Source organism: Leiobunum rupestre, chromosome 7, assembly GCF_980474605.1.
Source record: "Leiobunum rupestre chromosome 7, qqLeiRupe1.1.hap1, whole genome shotgun sequence".
Lineage (NCBI taxonomy): Eukaryota > Metazoa > Arthropoda > Arachnida > Opiliones > Sclerosomatidae > Leiobunum > Leiobunum rupestre.
This window is the reverse complement of record NC_143390.1, coordinates 47,849,166-47,867,022: the sequence shown is the minus strand read 5'-3', so window position 1 is coordinate 47,867,022 and position 17,857 is coordinate 47,849,166. Positions and strand designations below refer to the sequence as shown.

The following is a 17,857-nucleotide window of genomic DNA, read 5'->3' as shown; positions in this document are numbered from 1 at the left end:
TAGCAACGACTAATGATTATATAGTCTTTGCTTAAGCTTCAGCCAATCAGCGGCCATTCATTAATTACGGCAAGCCGCTAGCGCCATAACATGGCCGTTAAAAATAGTAAAAGCTCAGACGATTCTTACAGGATCCAACCGATCAGACTTGGAATTAGTGGGAGTCTTGGGGCCAATGGCTCTTAATAAAAATCGGTGGGCTCTTAAAATAAATCATTCGAACGTGGGTTGCGGGCCACCGGGGCTCTCAATTTAATTAATCTAGCGTTACAAATGATTATGTGTGATATTATAATATACTTGCTTGTTTTAAAGTTAATAAATGTTATGTAAGTAACGTAACCAATTTTTATTTTCCTATTTTCCCTACCTAATTTTAATATTTTTCCCCAATTCCCCCCCCCCCCCGCTTGGGCCAGTGGCTCTCAATAAAAATAAACTTAAGGGGGGTCGGGGGCCCGCAGGGCCTCGTTAAAAATATAACTATTTCCAAGTCTGCATCCGATCCAAGCTCGCAGAATTCCCATAGGTTTTTGCTGGAATGTTTTCACATGAACCACTTCAACGTTTTTGGATTTTTATTTAATAATAGTGGTAAGATTTTTTTTAATTTTAGTTTTGTTTCATATTTACTTATTATAAGGAATATTTAAATACCATTGTTAGGAAGATAAATAAGATTTCGTTTAGGTTCGCTTTGAAAATATTTAAGCCTAGGCCTGACATAGGCCCAACTTTTAAAATAGCAAGCAATTTCAATGGCAGTTTTAGGAAAAGCAGTGACTGAAGGTCCTTAGTATTAATCTTTGTATTTAAAGTTTATTTCACATTTAAAGTAAGTAATATTACATTTATGTTTGTAGAAACTTAGATAAACAAAAACCTTATGAAAGAGTAATTATATCCCAGAAAAAATATATTATACTAAAGAATGAGGTAGCAAAGTTATTTGTAGATTTTCTCCCTCTGTGGCCTTTTGAGTATATTTCCTGAAATGTGTATTTCCTTTGCAAATATATATTTATAGAGAACAATGATGTGTATCTCATATTCCTCCGATATAACTAATGTAGCGATGGTTGAATGGCGACTTGTGTATAGAATCAGAATTAAATTTGTTTTGTACGAATACCGATATTTACAATGCTAAATAAAGTGTTTATAAAAAACCAGATATTGCAGTAATTATAGTCCCGAGTTGTTGTTCCACTAGGCTCACTGAACTTCCTGAAGTAACTTTTACCAAATCACCAATTTGAATAGCCCGCCGTTTGTTAACATTTCAAATTACCCCGAGGCTTAATAAAACCCAAATTTTACCAGGGCCTCTACAACGACACATTATCGTCCACCGCAAATCGTTTTCTAAATGTGGAAATGAAACGTCGAGGAGCCATAACAACAAACAACGCAACAGTTATCCAAAACGATTGCATGTAAGAGAAAAATCTTTACGAGTAAAGAAACAGTCTACCATGTTTAAAAACTACATTAAAATTGATCACGGCCCCCTGCACGCGCTCACGTGAGCGCGTGCAGGGGGCCGTGATTAGATTGACGTGGGCCAATCAAATGCGGGTTCTTAAGGTGACGTAATCTAAAATCGAATTATTATTTTCAGTAACTCAAACTAGATGGCAACGAGTCGTTGCCGTAATAACTCTTTGAATTGTGATTTTCTGATAATGACGAAACCTCCGAAAATGTAATTTGACCATTTTGTATTTATACGGAATCATTCTACGTTATAAGATTTCTATAGCTGTACGTCCTGGGACTCAATCCCACATGCCACCGTCCCCGCACGACTGGATCTCAATCTAGCTCTACATCACGGCAACTTCGACAGCTATCACGTTATATACATCCTCAACGGGGTTGGAGACAATCCTCTAGCTCTCAATCTTGGGTATCTCAACGGAATGGGGCTCCGATACAACATCGTCCATTCCACCGTTCTTTCCAGTCACAGCAACCAACTTAATCATCATGCCGAAATAGTGGTCTTCAACATACCCGATGTGGAATCTGCCCAGCAGCCCAAGCTACAGTACTTGCCATTCATGTCGTCGTCGTGATCTATTTCAATTTCAAGATAAAAACTAATTTGGCTTGTTGACTACTTTTCAAAATTCATTGAAGCAAAAGAACTCCACACCAGTAATGCCGAAACAATCATTCACTTTCTTCTTCCGCATTTTACAAGGTATGGGGCACCACAGCGTCTTATCTCAAGCAACGGGTCACCTTACAATTCGTATAAATTCAAAGATTGATTGCGAAGCTGGGGCACGCAACACACGACAAGTAGTCATCATTATCCGAGAAACATAATGTCGGAAAGATCAATTCAGACTCTAAAGAATCTTCTCCACAAAGCGGGTAAGAATGGGAAAGATCTCCATTATGTCCTAATGGAATACCGTAATACTCTAGTTGGCTCGTTACCCTCTCCGGCGCAGATGCTACTGGGACGTCATCTCCGAAATCCAAATACCACATCAAAAGAGACTCTGTATCCACAATATCTGATACAGCATATTCAATAAGCTCTATCCGAACGTCAACAAACAATGAGGAATTTCAAAATTCAAATTCAATTATTTTTTTTATTTTTGTTTGTTTGTCGTTGATGCAACCAAAGATAATTTAAACTCGTACCCTAGATTCGAAATCACTCTCTCGCGCGTTGCCGATAGCGTTTACTCACTTCCCGCTGGAACTCAGAAAAAATTCGCTCCATGGTTTGCGCCTTACCGCAACCAATGGAGCCCGATTTTTCTGAGGTCACGTGCCGGAAAAGGGTAAACGCTTCCTTACAAAACCGTCAATGGGAACGCTCTCAGTATTCGAATCCAGGGTACGAGTTTAAATTATCTTTGATGCGACTTATAGCCCACTATTTACAAATATAAAATAGCCATAACAGATCTCAATGTAAATTTAAAAAGCAATTAGTAAAAAAAAAGAAAACAAAATTATTTAAAACAGTAAAACAAACACTCTTTTATATCCTTATTTGTGAGAGCTGTCATTTTATTACAGGTCTGATTTCAAATAGTGTATGCAAGGCCGCTTCACGCGGTCAAGTGCACGCGACGTCTCGAGCTGATGAGCACGTGCAGGCGCCCTGGCCTGTACTATTTTAAATTGGGCTTGTAATGAAATGGCCGACTTCGTAAAAGAGTGTATAGAGGTATACACTTGGAATGTCTAAGGTTCCATCGAGGTGGCAGGTCACTTCCATTTTTTAAGTTAGAAGATACCACCTATGGACTGTGAGAAGGATGATAAAATACGCGAAAAAGTAGATTAGTCCATAATTAAAAGGGATAATATATCTAAATCCTAAACAAATTTGAAGAAATTAAAAAACTTACTAATAACTCGTACCGATAGGTCTTCGAGCGAATCTCGGATCAAATAGATCTTCGAGTGCGTCTTAATCATAGTAAAATGATTAAATCAGGGTAATCGTGATTAAATCAGGGTAATCGTGATTAAATCAAGGTAATCAAGATTTAAACGAGATTTAATCATTCTAATCATGATCTAATCTCTTTAATTAGATTTAATCATTTTAATCACGATTTAATCAATATAATCGGTTGAATCGAGAATTTATCATTAAAATCAATACTAAAGTACGATTTAATCATACTAATCACGATATAATTTTTTTAATCAGTATTTAATCATTTTAAACATATTAAATCATTTTAATCAGATTTAATCATTTAATCATGATTAAATCAGATTTAAACATTCTAATCATGATTAAACGTGATTTAATCAACTTAATCGTGATTAAATGGAATTTAATCAAAATAATCACGATTAAATCGGATTTAATCTTTTGAGGGGTGCGTCGTTATCAAGGAAGTGACCTGCCCCTCGGGTTCCATTGGGACGGTGATACGAAAGCGCGGCGAGAAAAAGGCGGGGCTTAACTACGTCAAGTTTTAGACGTAACACGACCTTTCAAATTCATTGGCTCGAGGTTTCACGCGTAAAGAATGCGTCGTCATGGTAGAAAAGGCTTATAAAACAATGGATTTAAAAACCTCAATTTGTTATCGTACTTAATATTTTGAAGTAATTATAACGTTCTTCGCGAAAGAAGTGTAGTGATACCTAATTTCAGGTATTTGTATGGTTATAAAAGAGATAATCAGGTAATCTAATAATATAATAACCATGACTAGGCTTAATGACGAGTTTTCGTCGAATTAGGGTAGCGAGGCACGAGAGTTTTTCTCGTGAGTTTTCCCGCTTTAAGACACGCCCATTTCTACGAGCTTCATCACGGCCGTAAAAATCTTCCTTAGACATTCCAAGTGTATACTATATAGTTTCCTGGTTTTGATTATTTATAATTAAACATTTATCTTTTAAAAAATCTTTTGGCCGCCGAATATGTATTGAAATCTTTTATAGTATTGTACATTTCATTAAACATTTTAACCCCCGTATAAAAAATTGTGTTGATTTTTTTGTTATGTTACCATGATGTTACATAAGGGCGGAGTTATTGCGGTTACTGCTCTTGTAACTGTTGTTAAAAAATTTAAAACAAACATTGGTTTAACATCACAGACTTCAACCTGCAACCCAGTACCATTCGTATTTGATGCATTTGACAACGTATACTATCAGACTGATCACCGCACTTGGGTATCTGCAACTATAATATTAAAAGGCCTTGAATCCCACTCCGTCCCAAAACAACACATGGTCGCACTTTAAGGAGGACAAGTATGCATCTACGATATCGTCCCAAAGACATAACTTCACCAAGAGGTAATGGTTCAGATGTTCCAAAGAAGACATTGTCATCGAAAAACTCAGTATACAATGAACAAATCTGGGATGGCGCAACCAGCTTCATAACGACGTCACCAGTAGAACAACATCACTCGAACAACAGCAGCAGCCACTGGTTTCTCAACAACAACAACAACAACGGCAACAGACACTGGCCTCTCAACAGCAACAGTCGCAACCACTCATGTCCCACCAACAACAGCAGTCCTTTCCACTACAATGCTACTTGAAAACAGTTCAGCAACAACGTCAACAATTAACGGGAAAGCAGCTACCAGATCCACAACAAGGACAAAGTGACAGTAATCCTGTTATCTCAATAAAAAAAACAAAGAAAAGGTTACATCCCGCCATCACCGATTCCATCAACATCTCCGCCATTCTCACCACCTAAAAAAACTACTCGTTCTGGACGTTTAGTTATAATTATTTAAAATTAATTTCCTGGGAGGATGACTTATTGAACCATCTATTGAATATTTTTAATTATGGAGGTTGAAACATTAGGCCTTGGACGCGGTATATCTCTGCCTATAGCCTCACACAGTGACACACTTTAGGAGGAGTTTAGCGTGCCAAAACTAGTACCCCGGGCCGTGGGGACAGGGGTGGGGACACCCGTGGCGGAAGTATTCCGACCACCCGTTGGGGAATTGGTAGTCGTCCTCACACGACCATCCACAAACTCTGCCTCCCGGACGCCTGGGATTACAGGAGTGAGCCACTACTCCCGGCAGCCTCCCAGCATTGGGAATTTCAATGTTGGAACATTTTCAAGGCCGGGAGTAGTGGCTCACTCCTGTAATCCCAGGCGTCCGGGAGGCAGAGTTTGTGGATGGCCGTGTGAGGACGACCACCAATCCCCTAACGGGTGGTCGGAATACTTCCGCCAAGGGTGTCCCCACCCCTGTCCCCACGTATCCTCCCGTTGGCGTGGCCGTTACACATATCTCGCCCTGATTAATCAGTTATTGTGTGTGTGTGCTGGTGTCTAAGGCCTCGGGTCGACACCGATGTGTGTGTATCTAAAAAAAAAAGGAACATTTTCAAGTTTCAACACTGGTTGGAATTAAAATTGTTTTTCAAATGGAAACAGCCTGTCGTCTCGCAGCCTCTTAGCCCCTCTTGGCCGGTGGCTACCCCGTCTCCATTTATTCTGGATGTTCGGTGGTTGCCTGGGTCGAAATCCGATTATGCCGCTCACTCTATGGCTTCGGCTTTTTACTGTCACCTTGAGTCCCTTTCTTCCGAGTGGTGTCTTGTTTTTACTGATGGTTCGCTTGTACCGTCTTCTCCTTTTGGCGGGTTCGCCTTTGTCATTCCAAGTCTGGGGGTTCGCCGGAGTTTTCGGTGTCCTTCCACTTTGGCTATTTCTCGCATCGAGTTATGTGCCCTCTGTGAGGCGGTAACTTGGCTTCTCGCCCATGATATTTCTTCCGCGATTTTGTGTTCGGATTCTCTCTCCGCCTTATATGTTTTAGCGGACGGCTCGTCTCTGGATCCGTTGGTCCAGACCTTGTATGGGACGTTACTCTCTTCTCCTACTGCTCGTTTTCGTCTATTGTGGACACCCTCCCATGTGGGTATCGTTCCCAATGAGCAGGTGGATGCCCTGGCCCGTGCGGCTTGCTCTACAGCAGTGGCTCCTTTCTATGTCCCGCCCCCGGATACTCTGACTATTCGGCGTCGGTGTTCTTCCGCGCTCAACAGGCTTTGGCGGCGTGCCTGGGAAACTGCCCTGTCCGGCCGTTTTCTCTTCTCTCTGCAGGCTTTTCCGACCCGCCCTTTGGTCTGGGACTGTCATTTGTCCCGGTCCCAAGAACGGCTGCTGTCATTGGCTCGGGTTGATCGTTTCCCTGTCCCGGCGGTGTTACATCGCTTTGGCTTGCGTTCTTCTCCCCTTTGCCCGTTATGTCGGATTGTAGGCGATTTGGCTCACTTTGTCTTGTTTTGCCCCAGTTCGGCGGTGGCCCGGACGGCGTTTTTTCACGCTTTGGTGGGGGTTGGTTTACCGGCCTCTTTTGGCGGTACTCTGCCCTCGCCGGGGTATTTTCGACTGTTGTCGGGGTTCTTGCGTGCCCTGCAGCGGTTTTGAGTTTTTTATTGCCTTGACTGTTTGTCCTCTTTATTTGTAGTGTTGGTGTCTAAGGCTTTTAGCCGACATCACTTTGCGTGTCACTCTCCAAAAAAAAAAAAAAAAAATTCTGGTAGGATGAATCATTGAATCAAGGATAATGTTATCCTTCAATGAATGAAAGATTTCTACTTGATTTTTAAATATTTCTTTAGTACAAAAATATTTGTCAATAGTTTTGAAATACAGGTTATTAATTTATTAAATAGTTTGTACAAAAAATACAAATCCACTGTATTATATTACAAAATTTATTTTGCTTAGGAATTAAGTAATAATAATAATAAGGCCCCACATTTATATATCAATTGAATAAGGTTCAAGTTAGCTTATATCCAGTCATGCTGGGAAGTAGAAAAGTATAAGTGAATAAGATAAAATAGAAATTTTCAAAATAACTAGTAATTTCTACTTCTTCTGGTTGAGCGCACTCTAGGATTTCTGGGAGTTGTTGCTTTTTCCAAATCATTCTTGATTTTATCAATCAAATTTTGACTAGCGGGAAGATATAGTTTTGAGACATCTATTGCCTTGGTCAGCCACTCCACAGCGAGGTCTTTCTTTCCCCACCTTGAGTATAAATTTCCTAGAAAACGATAAATTTTTGATGTACGCTGATGTTTTTCTCCGTAAACTTTTACATGCAGGTCTAGCGAATGCTTGTAATATTCTTCACCATTTCCAAACTCATTCATCATCGAAAATAAGCTTCCAAGGATATGTAGTGTGTCTGAAATTTCCCGAAAATAAAGCTTAGCCTTCAAAATATCTTCCTTGTATCCGCATGAGCTTAAAATATCTTCAGCCAGATCAACGTATTCGTCACATTTATCTCTATCTCTTATCAAATAGTAAGTGAATGCTATGCCTGCAGAGACTCTCGCAACTTCAGGATGCTTCTCTCCTTGATATTGCCTTAACCATTCCAAAGTCTTTAAACGGATTGTCAAGCCCCTCTCTCTATCTTTCAGTACATCATTTGTGTGGGCCAGTCTTGAATATATGTGAGTAATAGTGTCAACATGAGCTTCCATGAATTCATTATTAGCTGCTATTTCATCTCCAATTTCAATAGCTTCATCCATCAAATGGGCTACTAAACCCGGCTTGTTATCGTACATCTGAATATTAGACTGTGCTGCACAAACTTGACTTAAGCCCTTTAAATGGTAAAGTTTAGAATTGGGGCATTTTTTAACAATATTATAAGCTTTTTCATAGCATTCGGAGCATTTTGAGTAATTGTTCTGAATTCTGTACACGTAGGCTGCAGTTTTGTAGGCATCTATGAACATCCTCCCTGCTTCTGAAGATGGTGATTTCAATTCCAAGTACTCTGTGTGTAGTTCATCCAATAACTCTATCCCTTTCTTTTGAAATTTATAAGCTTCGGTACATTGTGATTTGTAATTCCAATAATCCGCAGCCAACTTCAACATCAAAACTGCGAATTTTAAATTATCTTCTTCAGAAACTACTTTCCTTGCTCTTTCTAAGGTTTTAATTGCCTCTCCGTATTCACCATTCTTGTCATAAATTGCTGCCATTGTGATTAATGTGTTAAATTCATCTTGTCCCATTCTTTCTAGTTTTCTCCTCAGAAAGGATAGAGCAGCATCTTTATTTTCTTTTTTATTGATCAGCAAGGCAAACTTTATGGAAACACCGTGGCCGGTAAAAGTATCAATACCATTTTTCTTTTCAATGTCAATCATAATATCCTCAAACACCTTGGAAATTACTTCAATAGTTGATGAGGAATCATGTAAAGCATCTGTTATTCTTTTTTCCATTTCTTTGCCCAAATCATTTAAAGATCCATATAAAAATTGCTGACACGTCATTTTAAACTGTAAAATAATAACTGGAACTCTAAACAATCAATTGATTATAAAACTAAATTGATAGTTCTTGAGATCTTGACTTTTATCTGTTGTCATTAGACTCTCCAACTCCACTGAAAATAAAACCAAAACTAAAACCAAGACGTTTTGAAGGTTTGCCAGCATACGAAAAAAATAAATTAGTAAAAAATTATTTGAAATCCACGTTTTTATGTGTTTTTTAGCTATATTGTTATACTCGTATGTTTAATTTATATGGAAGTTAAACTCATTGTGTATTATTTTAATATCTACAGTTAAAATCTAAAACAGGTTTTTTTACACTTCACAAGTTTTAAGATTATGTCTAGCTCTAAGCACGGCCAACTTCGATCGCACCTACCGCGCTTTAGCGGCAGTGGCGTAGACAACGGAGGGTGAGGGTTTCCGGGTGCAGACCCCCCTTGGGCCTACCTTTGACTGTACTAACCTTCCACCCCCTTCTCGACCCCCCTCTTAACATTCACATATTTTGACCCCCCTTGACGAGTTTCTGGTTACGCCACTGTTTAGCGGCTTTTCTGGCCCTTCAATCTCCTCATATCTAAATTTTAATTGACGTGTGTGAAAAATCGCGCTAGGGGCGCTACGTACGACCAAAAAGGCGGGGAATACAAGTGAAATCGCAGAAAAATGTTATTTCTTCAGTTTTCCACTTTTCTTTTTAGAAAAAAACAAGGTTTAGTAACTATCTTTTCTCAATATATTTATGTATAATTTATAGTTTGAAAAAATATTACCAGAAGTAAATGAACCGAAGTTATCAGACGCGTTTTCCTTATGAAGTTACATTTTTACCTGGAATTTTGTGCGCTCCTAGGCCGAAAAAAAAGTTTTGGTTTTTATGAAACCATGATTTTTTATACATAGAAATAGCTATATCAACAATGGACGCTTCAATAAAAGATTCTCGGTTTTTACTCCCCTCTCCAAATTAATCTGGGAAGGAACTATTTCCGGTCGGTCGGTTAAACGGTTAGAATGGCTAGCCAAAAAGACATATTTAAGCCAATTGGAGACGAGTTTTTGCCCTCATGAGAATTTTGCTTCAGATAAGAAACGCGTCGGCTCACGTGTATAAGGAACATACTAATGTTAATTTTCGATAATATATTTTAAGGTAAAATATATAATGTTACTAAAACTAAGTATAAGAAGATAATATTATTATTATTATCATCCTCTTATAGTATAAATAATTAAAATTATACGGAATATTTTTATATTACCGGGCAATTTTAAGGCTTCTCATGGAGGCAGAGTTAATAGGCGCTTAAATAAAACATCTTCCCAGAAATTGCCAAGAAGTAATATTTCCGACCGCCAGGACTCATAAGTTATTATTTATATAGTGCTTGTTGAAATATTAGACAGCTGGAAACTTTCTCGAACGTAACATCGGTTTTTTGCTAAGCCTTAACATGCCAAAAAAAATTACCTGGTTAAAAGGAAACACTTGTTGCATACCGCACTGCAAAAGAAATACGTTTAGTTCTAAAGGAATTAGTTTTCATCTTTTTCCGAAAGATAATTTCATACGAAATGAATTACTCTGCCTACATGAGAAGCCTTAAAATTGCCCGGTAATATAAAAATATTACATATAATTTTAATTATTTATACCATAAGAGGATGATAATAATAATAATATTATCTTCTTATACTTAGTTTTAGTAACATTATATATTTTACCTTAAAATATATTATCGAAAATTAACATTAGTATGTTCCTTATACACGTGAGCCGACGCGTTTCTTATCTGACGCAAAATTCTCATGAGGGCAAAAACGCGTCTCCTATTGGCTTATATACGACTTTTTGGCTAGCCATTCTAACCGTTTAACCGACCGACCGGAAATAGCTCCTTCCCAGATGAATTTGGAGAGGGGATACAAACGAGTATCTTTTATTGAAGCGTCCATTCATTTCGTATAAAATTATCTTTCGGAAAAAGATGAAAACTAATTACTTAAGAACTAAACGTATTACTTTTGCAGTACGGTATGCAACAAGTGTTTCCTTTTAACCAGGTAACTTTTTTGGCATGTTAAGGCTAAGCAAAGAACCGATGTGATGTTCGAGAAAAGTTTCCAGCTTGCTAATATTTCAACAAGCACTATATAAATAGTAAGTTATGAGTCCTGGCTGTCGGAAATATTACTTCTGTGCAATTTCTGGGAAGATGTTTTATTTAAGCGCCTATTCCCAAGTGCAATTTATCACGTCAAAAGACGGGGATGGAAATGAGCTTTCATTTGACTCGATTTTCTCATCATTTTCATAAGGAAAACGCCCTCCCATTCTGAGCGTTATTTCAATAACTTTGGTTCACTTACTTCTGATATTACCTTATGAAAATTAAATGAAGAAGGCGCCGTATTCGAACACATAGTTTTGTAGGCTGTAGAGGTGTTTAGAGCGTTTTGATGTGTAAAACGAATTAGATATTTTTCCCTTTGAAGATAAAAGATAGCTAATCTTTGAAACTAATGAAATAAAATATATATAAATATAAATAAATATTCATCACAATGCTTTCATGTTGAGTACCATATTGTACATCAAACCATGTAAATAGGAAAGACCTGCTATCTTTTCACGAGTTTCCTAGCGAAGAAAGCCTATGGTTAAAGAACATAAGTCGGGATGTTTTGTACCAAAAGATACACAGAAGGTCTGCAGCCTGCATTTCAAGGAGGATGATTTCTGTTCAGGTTTGTATCTTTAATATGGAAAACATTTTCAGTCAGATAAAACTACTAAATAGACAATATTATTCTAGGTTTAAAAAGACGAAAGCTTAAAACTTGTTTAAACATAAAATTAGAAATTTAGAATTTATTGCGCTTAAATTTTAACTTAATATTATGTAATTTAAAATGTTAAAATAATATATTTACCCTGAAGTTACAGTGAATCTTCTTTTAACTTTTTGTTTTTTTTATTTATTTATTTACATGTATTTCAAGTATTCCGCAGGTAATGGATGAGTGGCAGGCGGTTAGCTTAAATGAGTCTCGGGAAATTGTTCGACTATTACGCCTCCGGAAATAAAATCCTTGATACGCTCTTGATTAGCGATTTGGTCGTGTTTAGATGAAATTTTGACTTTTGCTGTAAATATCTTCTCTTTAGTCTCTGCAAGCAATAATGCAAACAGATAAAGACATAAGGAAATTTACTTTATCAGACGCCGAATGGGATGCATTATCCGTACTCCTTAATTTGCTTAAGGTTAGTATCATCATAAGTAACTTTAAAAATACTGAGTATGATACTTCGTTTTGCGTTAATGCTAAATTCTGACCCAGCCATTTTCAACAACGAAACTCGCGCAGCAGCTAGCAACCGAACTAACTTGTAAGTGGGATATAGTCGAGCCCTCGGAGACGAGTTGCGTCGTTTCGATATCGAAGTGGCTTGTAGTGTTTAGGAAACACTTCGTTAATAGGTTTGGTTTTGAATGCGATGTGATAGTCATGTGTTGCCTGAACGCCGATGCGACGACGTCACCAAACGATATTAAGTTACTCCGCGATAGCGGTTCAGCCGAAATGTTCTGAACGTTTGCAAGCGGAACGGTGGAAACATAAACCAGTGTTTCCGAAACTTTATCCGAAGATTTATTTAGAACGTATTAATAGACTGTTGAATACCAAAATCCGTCTGACCTTTGGGGTTGTGCAGATGCCGGTTAATCTTAGTTTCAGCGACGGAACAGTTTGGTAACCAATGGTTTATATGACGCGCAACCGTTTATATTCGTCCTTGGTATAGTAGTACAGATCGGTTTGGACATATTTTACACGCTAAAGGGCTCTGTGCTGAATTAAACCTTGATTGCGCTATAACTCTGAAAATGTACTCAAAGGCAACGTTTTCTGTTATACTTATTTTTCTAGTGCAAGGGCGTAGGAACGTTCTAGAAGTTGGAGGGGGCAAAGAGAAATGGAAAGGTCTCTGGAGAATGGTTTTGAATTTTTTATGGAGTGTAGCTTCTCCGAATGCATGTGTACTTTTTACCACTATGTAAATTAGTGGGAAAAGACTGAAATTTAAACACAGTTGAGGTTCTATAAGCTTTATATGCTTTTAAAATGAGAATTTGAAGATTTCAACTGACCAAAAAGTTGGAGGGGGCAATAACATTAATCGCCCCTCCCAGCAAAATTCAAGGGAGGGGCATTGCCCCCCCTGCCCCTCCTGGTTCCTACGCCCCTGTTCTAGTGTTGCTAATAGTAAAATATTAACTAGGCTTACAGACCGGCTAGTTCAAGTTACTAGAAACCTACCCTATCGGAAAATGCGCATTGGGCTTGGGGCCAAATCGTGTTAAACCCAAGACGCGGATTCAGGTTACTTAAACCCGACCAAACTGCCAGCCTATATTTATCTGACTTTACTATCTCCTAATTTTCTTCATTTGAAAGAGCAGGCCGGAAAAATTATACAAACTCGTAACAGCGTAGGTAAATTTAAAATACAACATTTTTTTAGGATTTCAAGGAAGCAACGAATTCCTTTTCCTCTGTGGCATATCCCACTATTTCCATGGTAATGCCGGCCTACCACTGGTTGCTTGAGAAACTAAACAATCCAACTATGGACCCGCTTTTGGAGGAAGCGTGCTCAATTGCTAGAGCTAAGCTCAACACCTATCGTGAATCTTCGAATATCGAAGCATTTTGGATAGCTATTGGTACGATATTTTTTCATACGTCACTAGTTACAAGCACGTTGGTTTTCATTATCCCAAACGCGAGGGGTGCACTACCTTTGATAATTATGTACACCGAGTACAGAAAGTACAATCTTAGGTAGTATCTTTTGTAAAGTCAAAGCTAAAGGGTTGGGTATTATTTACGGGTAGTGAACAGTACGGATGCAAAGGTTCAACGTTTTTGAGCTATATTGGTTCCGGATCCTATTCTTAAAGTTTCGGTTCATCGGTTCCTGTTCTAAAATTTTTACTTTAAGGGTACCGGTTTCGATTCCGGTTATTAAATTTTGATATTATCGGTTCCGGTTCCTAGAATTTACTACGTAGAAATTATTTCCACGTAGTTTGATGAATATAATTTATATATACGAGTAAAATGTTTTTAGATCAATTCAGTAGTTCGCAATTTTAAGACAAGAGTGTGGTTCTTGGCGCAACAAATTAAGTGAAAACTATTTGCCAATCCCGAACAGTCCACAGTACTGTTCGAAACCGAGATGCGACGTCACTAAAAATTCCGAACAGTTCGGTATTTTTTTTCGAATAGATGGGTTAAGAACTACTAAAAATGGAGAAGGCAGGGGCTATGTTTGACGGCTGACTAACAAGTAGACGAATTTTACTTGAGTTCTAGCCCAGTTCCATCTCGAGAGCAAGTACTGCTCGGACAGTCCCGAACGATCCGAAAACCTGTGTTCGAGAGCGAAGAGTCTGCGCCCGAACTGTCCGAGAATTCTATATCCGGCGAGTAGTCTGCGTAGCGACAGTCCGAACGGTTCAGGACTGGCGAATAGTTTTCACCTGCTATCAATTAAAAACGTTGCGTTGTACAACTAGAAAGCGTCACACTGTTGTAACTTACGATTGCCATTATTTCAAAACATAACACATAGCTTAATGTTCCTACTATTAATGTTTTCAAATCTTAAGTTAGAACCTTCATTAAGATCTGTATATATGTAACGTATAGTAAAATATTATTTTCACTATTTCATTATTTAGCTTTGGACCCTACATTAAAAATGGATTTCACTCAAGCAAATTGCGAAAAAACACAAGCTAAATCCATTAAGACCAAGATTTTAAATATTTTTAATACCTACTACGAGAAGAGTAACGTAGCCTCGACTTCAAACGCCGCATGCGCTGATGAAGATCGCACGGGTATTCTCGCGTTTTTCCCAAAGCGCCCAGCCAAATTCGTTCGCGGGTCTGAACTATTGAAGTTCTTCCAGGATGACCTCCAGCCACCTAAAACCAACATATTACAATGGTGGAAAGTAAGTAATTATAACGGTTTCATTGTGATTACAGTCGTTTTTTCGAGATTAGGAAAATTATACCTTATCTATTAATAGCAGTATAAGCTGACTTATTATTTTTCTAATTCCGTTGGGTACATGTTATAAGCTCGCTGCGACGCTATTTCCGAGATTTTCTATTGGCGATATTCGCTTTAACGGTAAAGGAGTAAAAGTGATGGAGAGATATCCGCTGTTCCACGATCTTGAGCGATTGAAACTAAAAACCGTTCATAAAGCAATTGCGTGAATTTATCGTTCGACTGTAAAGCTTAGTTTCCACTAGCGCGCGTCTTATGTCTTTACTCGCGTAAGACCGTTTGTATGTGTCAAAGTTGAGAAACGCGTCGTTACGGCCACTATAGTGAAAAACAAGCATTAAGCTTAATTTCCACTAACACGCGTCATAATGTATTTTTCTATACGCGTGCAAAACCTTCTACATCCGGCACGCGCCATCGCGCGCGTTAAGACCGATTCACACTATGAATTTTTCGCGATTTCGCACGCATAATCGCTTGTAACGCATCTCGTTCACACAGGAAGTTTTCAAAATTTTCGTGTGTGGACGAGACACGTTTCAAGCGATTATGCGTGCAAAGCAGGGTTGGCAAGTTTTAAACAAAATGTTTAAAACAAGTGTTTAAAACACGTTTAAAACCAATATTTTAAACAAACACCAATTTGTTTTAAACGTTTTAAACTATCTGTTTTAAACATGTTTTTTACAAGGTACATTTTCATTTTTTTTTGTAAGATTTTGGTTATTCAATATGAGGGAAAAGGTAGAAAAAACCATTCCAAGGCTCTAAGAAAGGTAAATTGTATTGATAACGGGTAGTTTGATTTTAAGATTCTCTGAAAAGAGCGACTGAAAGGGCTCGATATGATTTCCTAAATTTCCTACCAGTGCAAAAATCCTACAAACGCATTGAATTTTGTCTTTTTGTTTAAATAGAATGTATATAGCTGCCAATATACATCTATTTGGGACACTACCTATGCACGAGATAAAAGTAGAGTTGCTATTTAGTCGGGTTGTGCCGGGTTTTAAGTAACAAGAAACACAGACGGTCTGGACAGATCGGGCTACCGACTAGGCGGCACTCCTAGGTAAAAATCAAGGGATTTCGGTCCCCTTTCTCGATTTTTTAGAAATTTTATGATGTGATGGAAGTTTTAAGATTATAGAGGTATCTAAGTTCTTATTTTTTATAACATTGTTTATTTGTGATGATTTATGACTGCAGACGTGCACATTTCAATAAACCAAAACTAAAAACCACGTGTGGATAACTAGCTATTTTCCCTTTTCTTAGTACTATGGGACGGAAAATTCCAGGATGATAGCTATATTAAAAACCCTACTACAGGTTAGGTAGTATTTGCATGGGTCATCGAAAACTCAAAGGCCGTCAATGGTTGGTCAACAACGCTTAGGGAAATTCTTGGCTCGTTTAAATAAGCGTGTACTCTTTGGTTCTTCTCCCTGTGAGTTTATTTATAATACCATATGTGGCATAATTACCCTAAGTGTGCCTAGCCTTTACCACAGAAAATCTTCAATTATAGCTTGTTCTAAACAGACCAAAGAAACGTAAGACTCGCGAATTCCGTTCAAGTACCCTATATGGTATTTTTAATACTCGCGCCGCAGACGCCGCTTCGCAAACACAAAAATGACGTCATTTACGTCACTTTCATTAAAAAAGGTATAATTGAAAAATTCATCTTATTGACACACTTAGGGTAATTATGCCACTTATGATAATACGTTTAATGATACCTAGGAGCAAGGATCCTAGATGATACGTAATATTTCTTTAAATGAGTTTACTCGTGAGTCTGATTCCATTCATAAGTATAATGAATAGTTTAAAACGTGTTTTAAACATAGTTTTTTATTTTTTATTAAGGTTTTTTTTATTGTTTGATTTAAAAACAGTTAAAAACAATGAATCTTGTTTAAAACAATAAAAAACATTGTTTTTGTTCTTTTTGAAAAAAAACAAGGATTTTGCCAACCCTGGACTGCAAAGCGTGCCAAATCGCGAAAAATTCCTAGTGTGGATCGGTCTTGAGTCCGAAACAAGCATATCACTTGTTTACCACTAGCACGCGATAGCGCGTTCCTCAGTTTTGACACGTTAAAGCTTGTTTTCCACTGGCGCGCGCAACGACGCGTTTCTCAGCTTTGAAACGTTCAAACGTTTTTACGCGCGTAAAGAAAATAACATTATGACGCGCGCTAAAAAAAGTGCTAAACTAAATAAACTCGTGCGAGTAACCGGACATTTTTCTTAACTTGACTACGCAAATAATATTTTCTTAATCAAGTACTTGATACAAGACTCGACCAAATTTTGACCCTACTAAACAAACAGGTTTACATACTCAATCTAGAAAACCTATTACCAATACATCCTTAATTACGATGTCCTCTTTGCAGGATAACCAAATTATGTATCCTTCGGTGTGTGTAATGGCGAAAGACTATCTTGCCATACCAGCAACATCAGTGCCAGCCGAAAGAGTATTTTCTGCTGGAAGTGATCTTATTACCACTAAGAGGGGAAGTCTCCAGGCAGATACAATTACCGCCATGATGTCTCTGAAGTTATGGTGGAAGGATAACGATTCAACAAATTAAAATATTGGTTTTTGTATAATTGATTCTAAAAACCTTTAAAAAACAATTCCATTAACAATTATTTATCGAGTTCTTTCTAAAAAAAATTAAAAAAATAATGTTACGGAAATTATCTATTGGTCTCTTTATTTTGTTATTGCTTAGTTGAACATTTGTTTCTATGTCGAAAGTTGAACGGTTTAGTTTGTTGACAAAGAGATTTGGAAAAATGTTTTAACGCAATAACTTTTTTGATTAAAATGGTAATCTTCTACATCCACAACTATTTTATTTGATTAATTCTACTACGTCATGTAATCAAAAAAAATTATCCGACTTTCATATTTATCCATAGATAACCCCAA

The 17,857-nt window shown here is 37.7% G+C and overlaps 2 protein-coding genes across 2 annotated transcripts; one reads left to right on the top strand and one right to left on the bottom strand.

The window, feature by feature from the left end:
- Positions 1-7,193: 7,193 nt before the first annotated feature.
- LOC149936572 (uncharacterized) lies at positions 7,194-8,867 on the bottom strand. The gene is made up of 2 exons (XM_090181348.1): positions 7,371-8,867; positions 7,194-7,302 (listed from the first exon to the last, which is right to left on the bottom strand). Exons 1-2 carry the CDS (start codon positions 8,800-8,802, stop codon positions 7,298-7,300), a joined length of 1,437 nt encoding a protein of 478 aa, XP_090037474.1. The 5' UTR covers positions 8,803-8,867; the 3' UTR covers positions 7,194-7,297.
- A 3,114-nt stretch (positions 8,868-11,981) lies between these two features.
- LOC149936571 (uncharacterized) lies at positions 11,982-17,550 on the top strand. Its single transcript, XM_090154406.1, has 4 exons — positions 11,982-12,076; positions 13,340-13,541; positions 14,565-14,842; positions 17,313-17,550. Exons 1-4 carry the CDS (start codon positions 11,993-11,995, stop codon positions 17,511-17,513), a joined length of 765 nt encoding a protein of 254 aa, XP_090010532.1. The 5' UTR covers positions 11,982-11,992; the 3' UTR covers positions 17,514-17,550.
- The last annotated feature ends 307 nt before the right edge of the window (positions 17,551-17,857 follow it).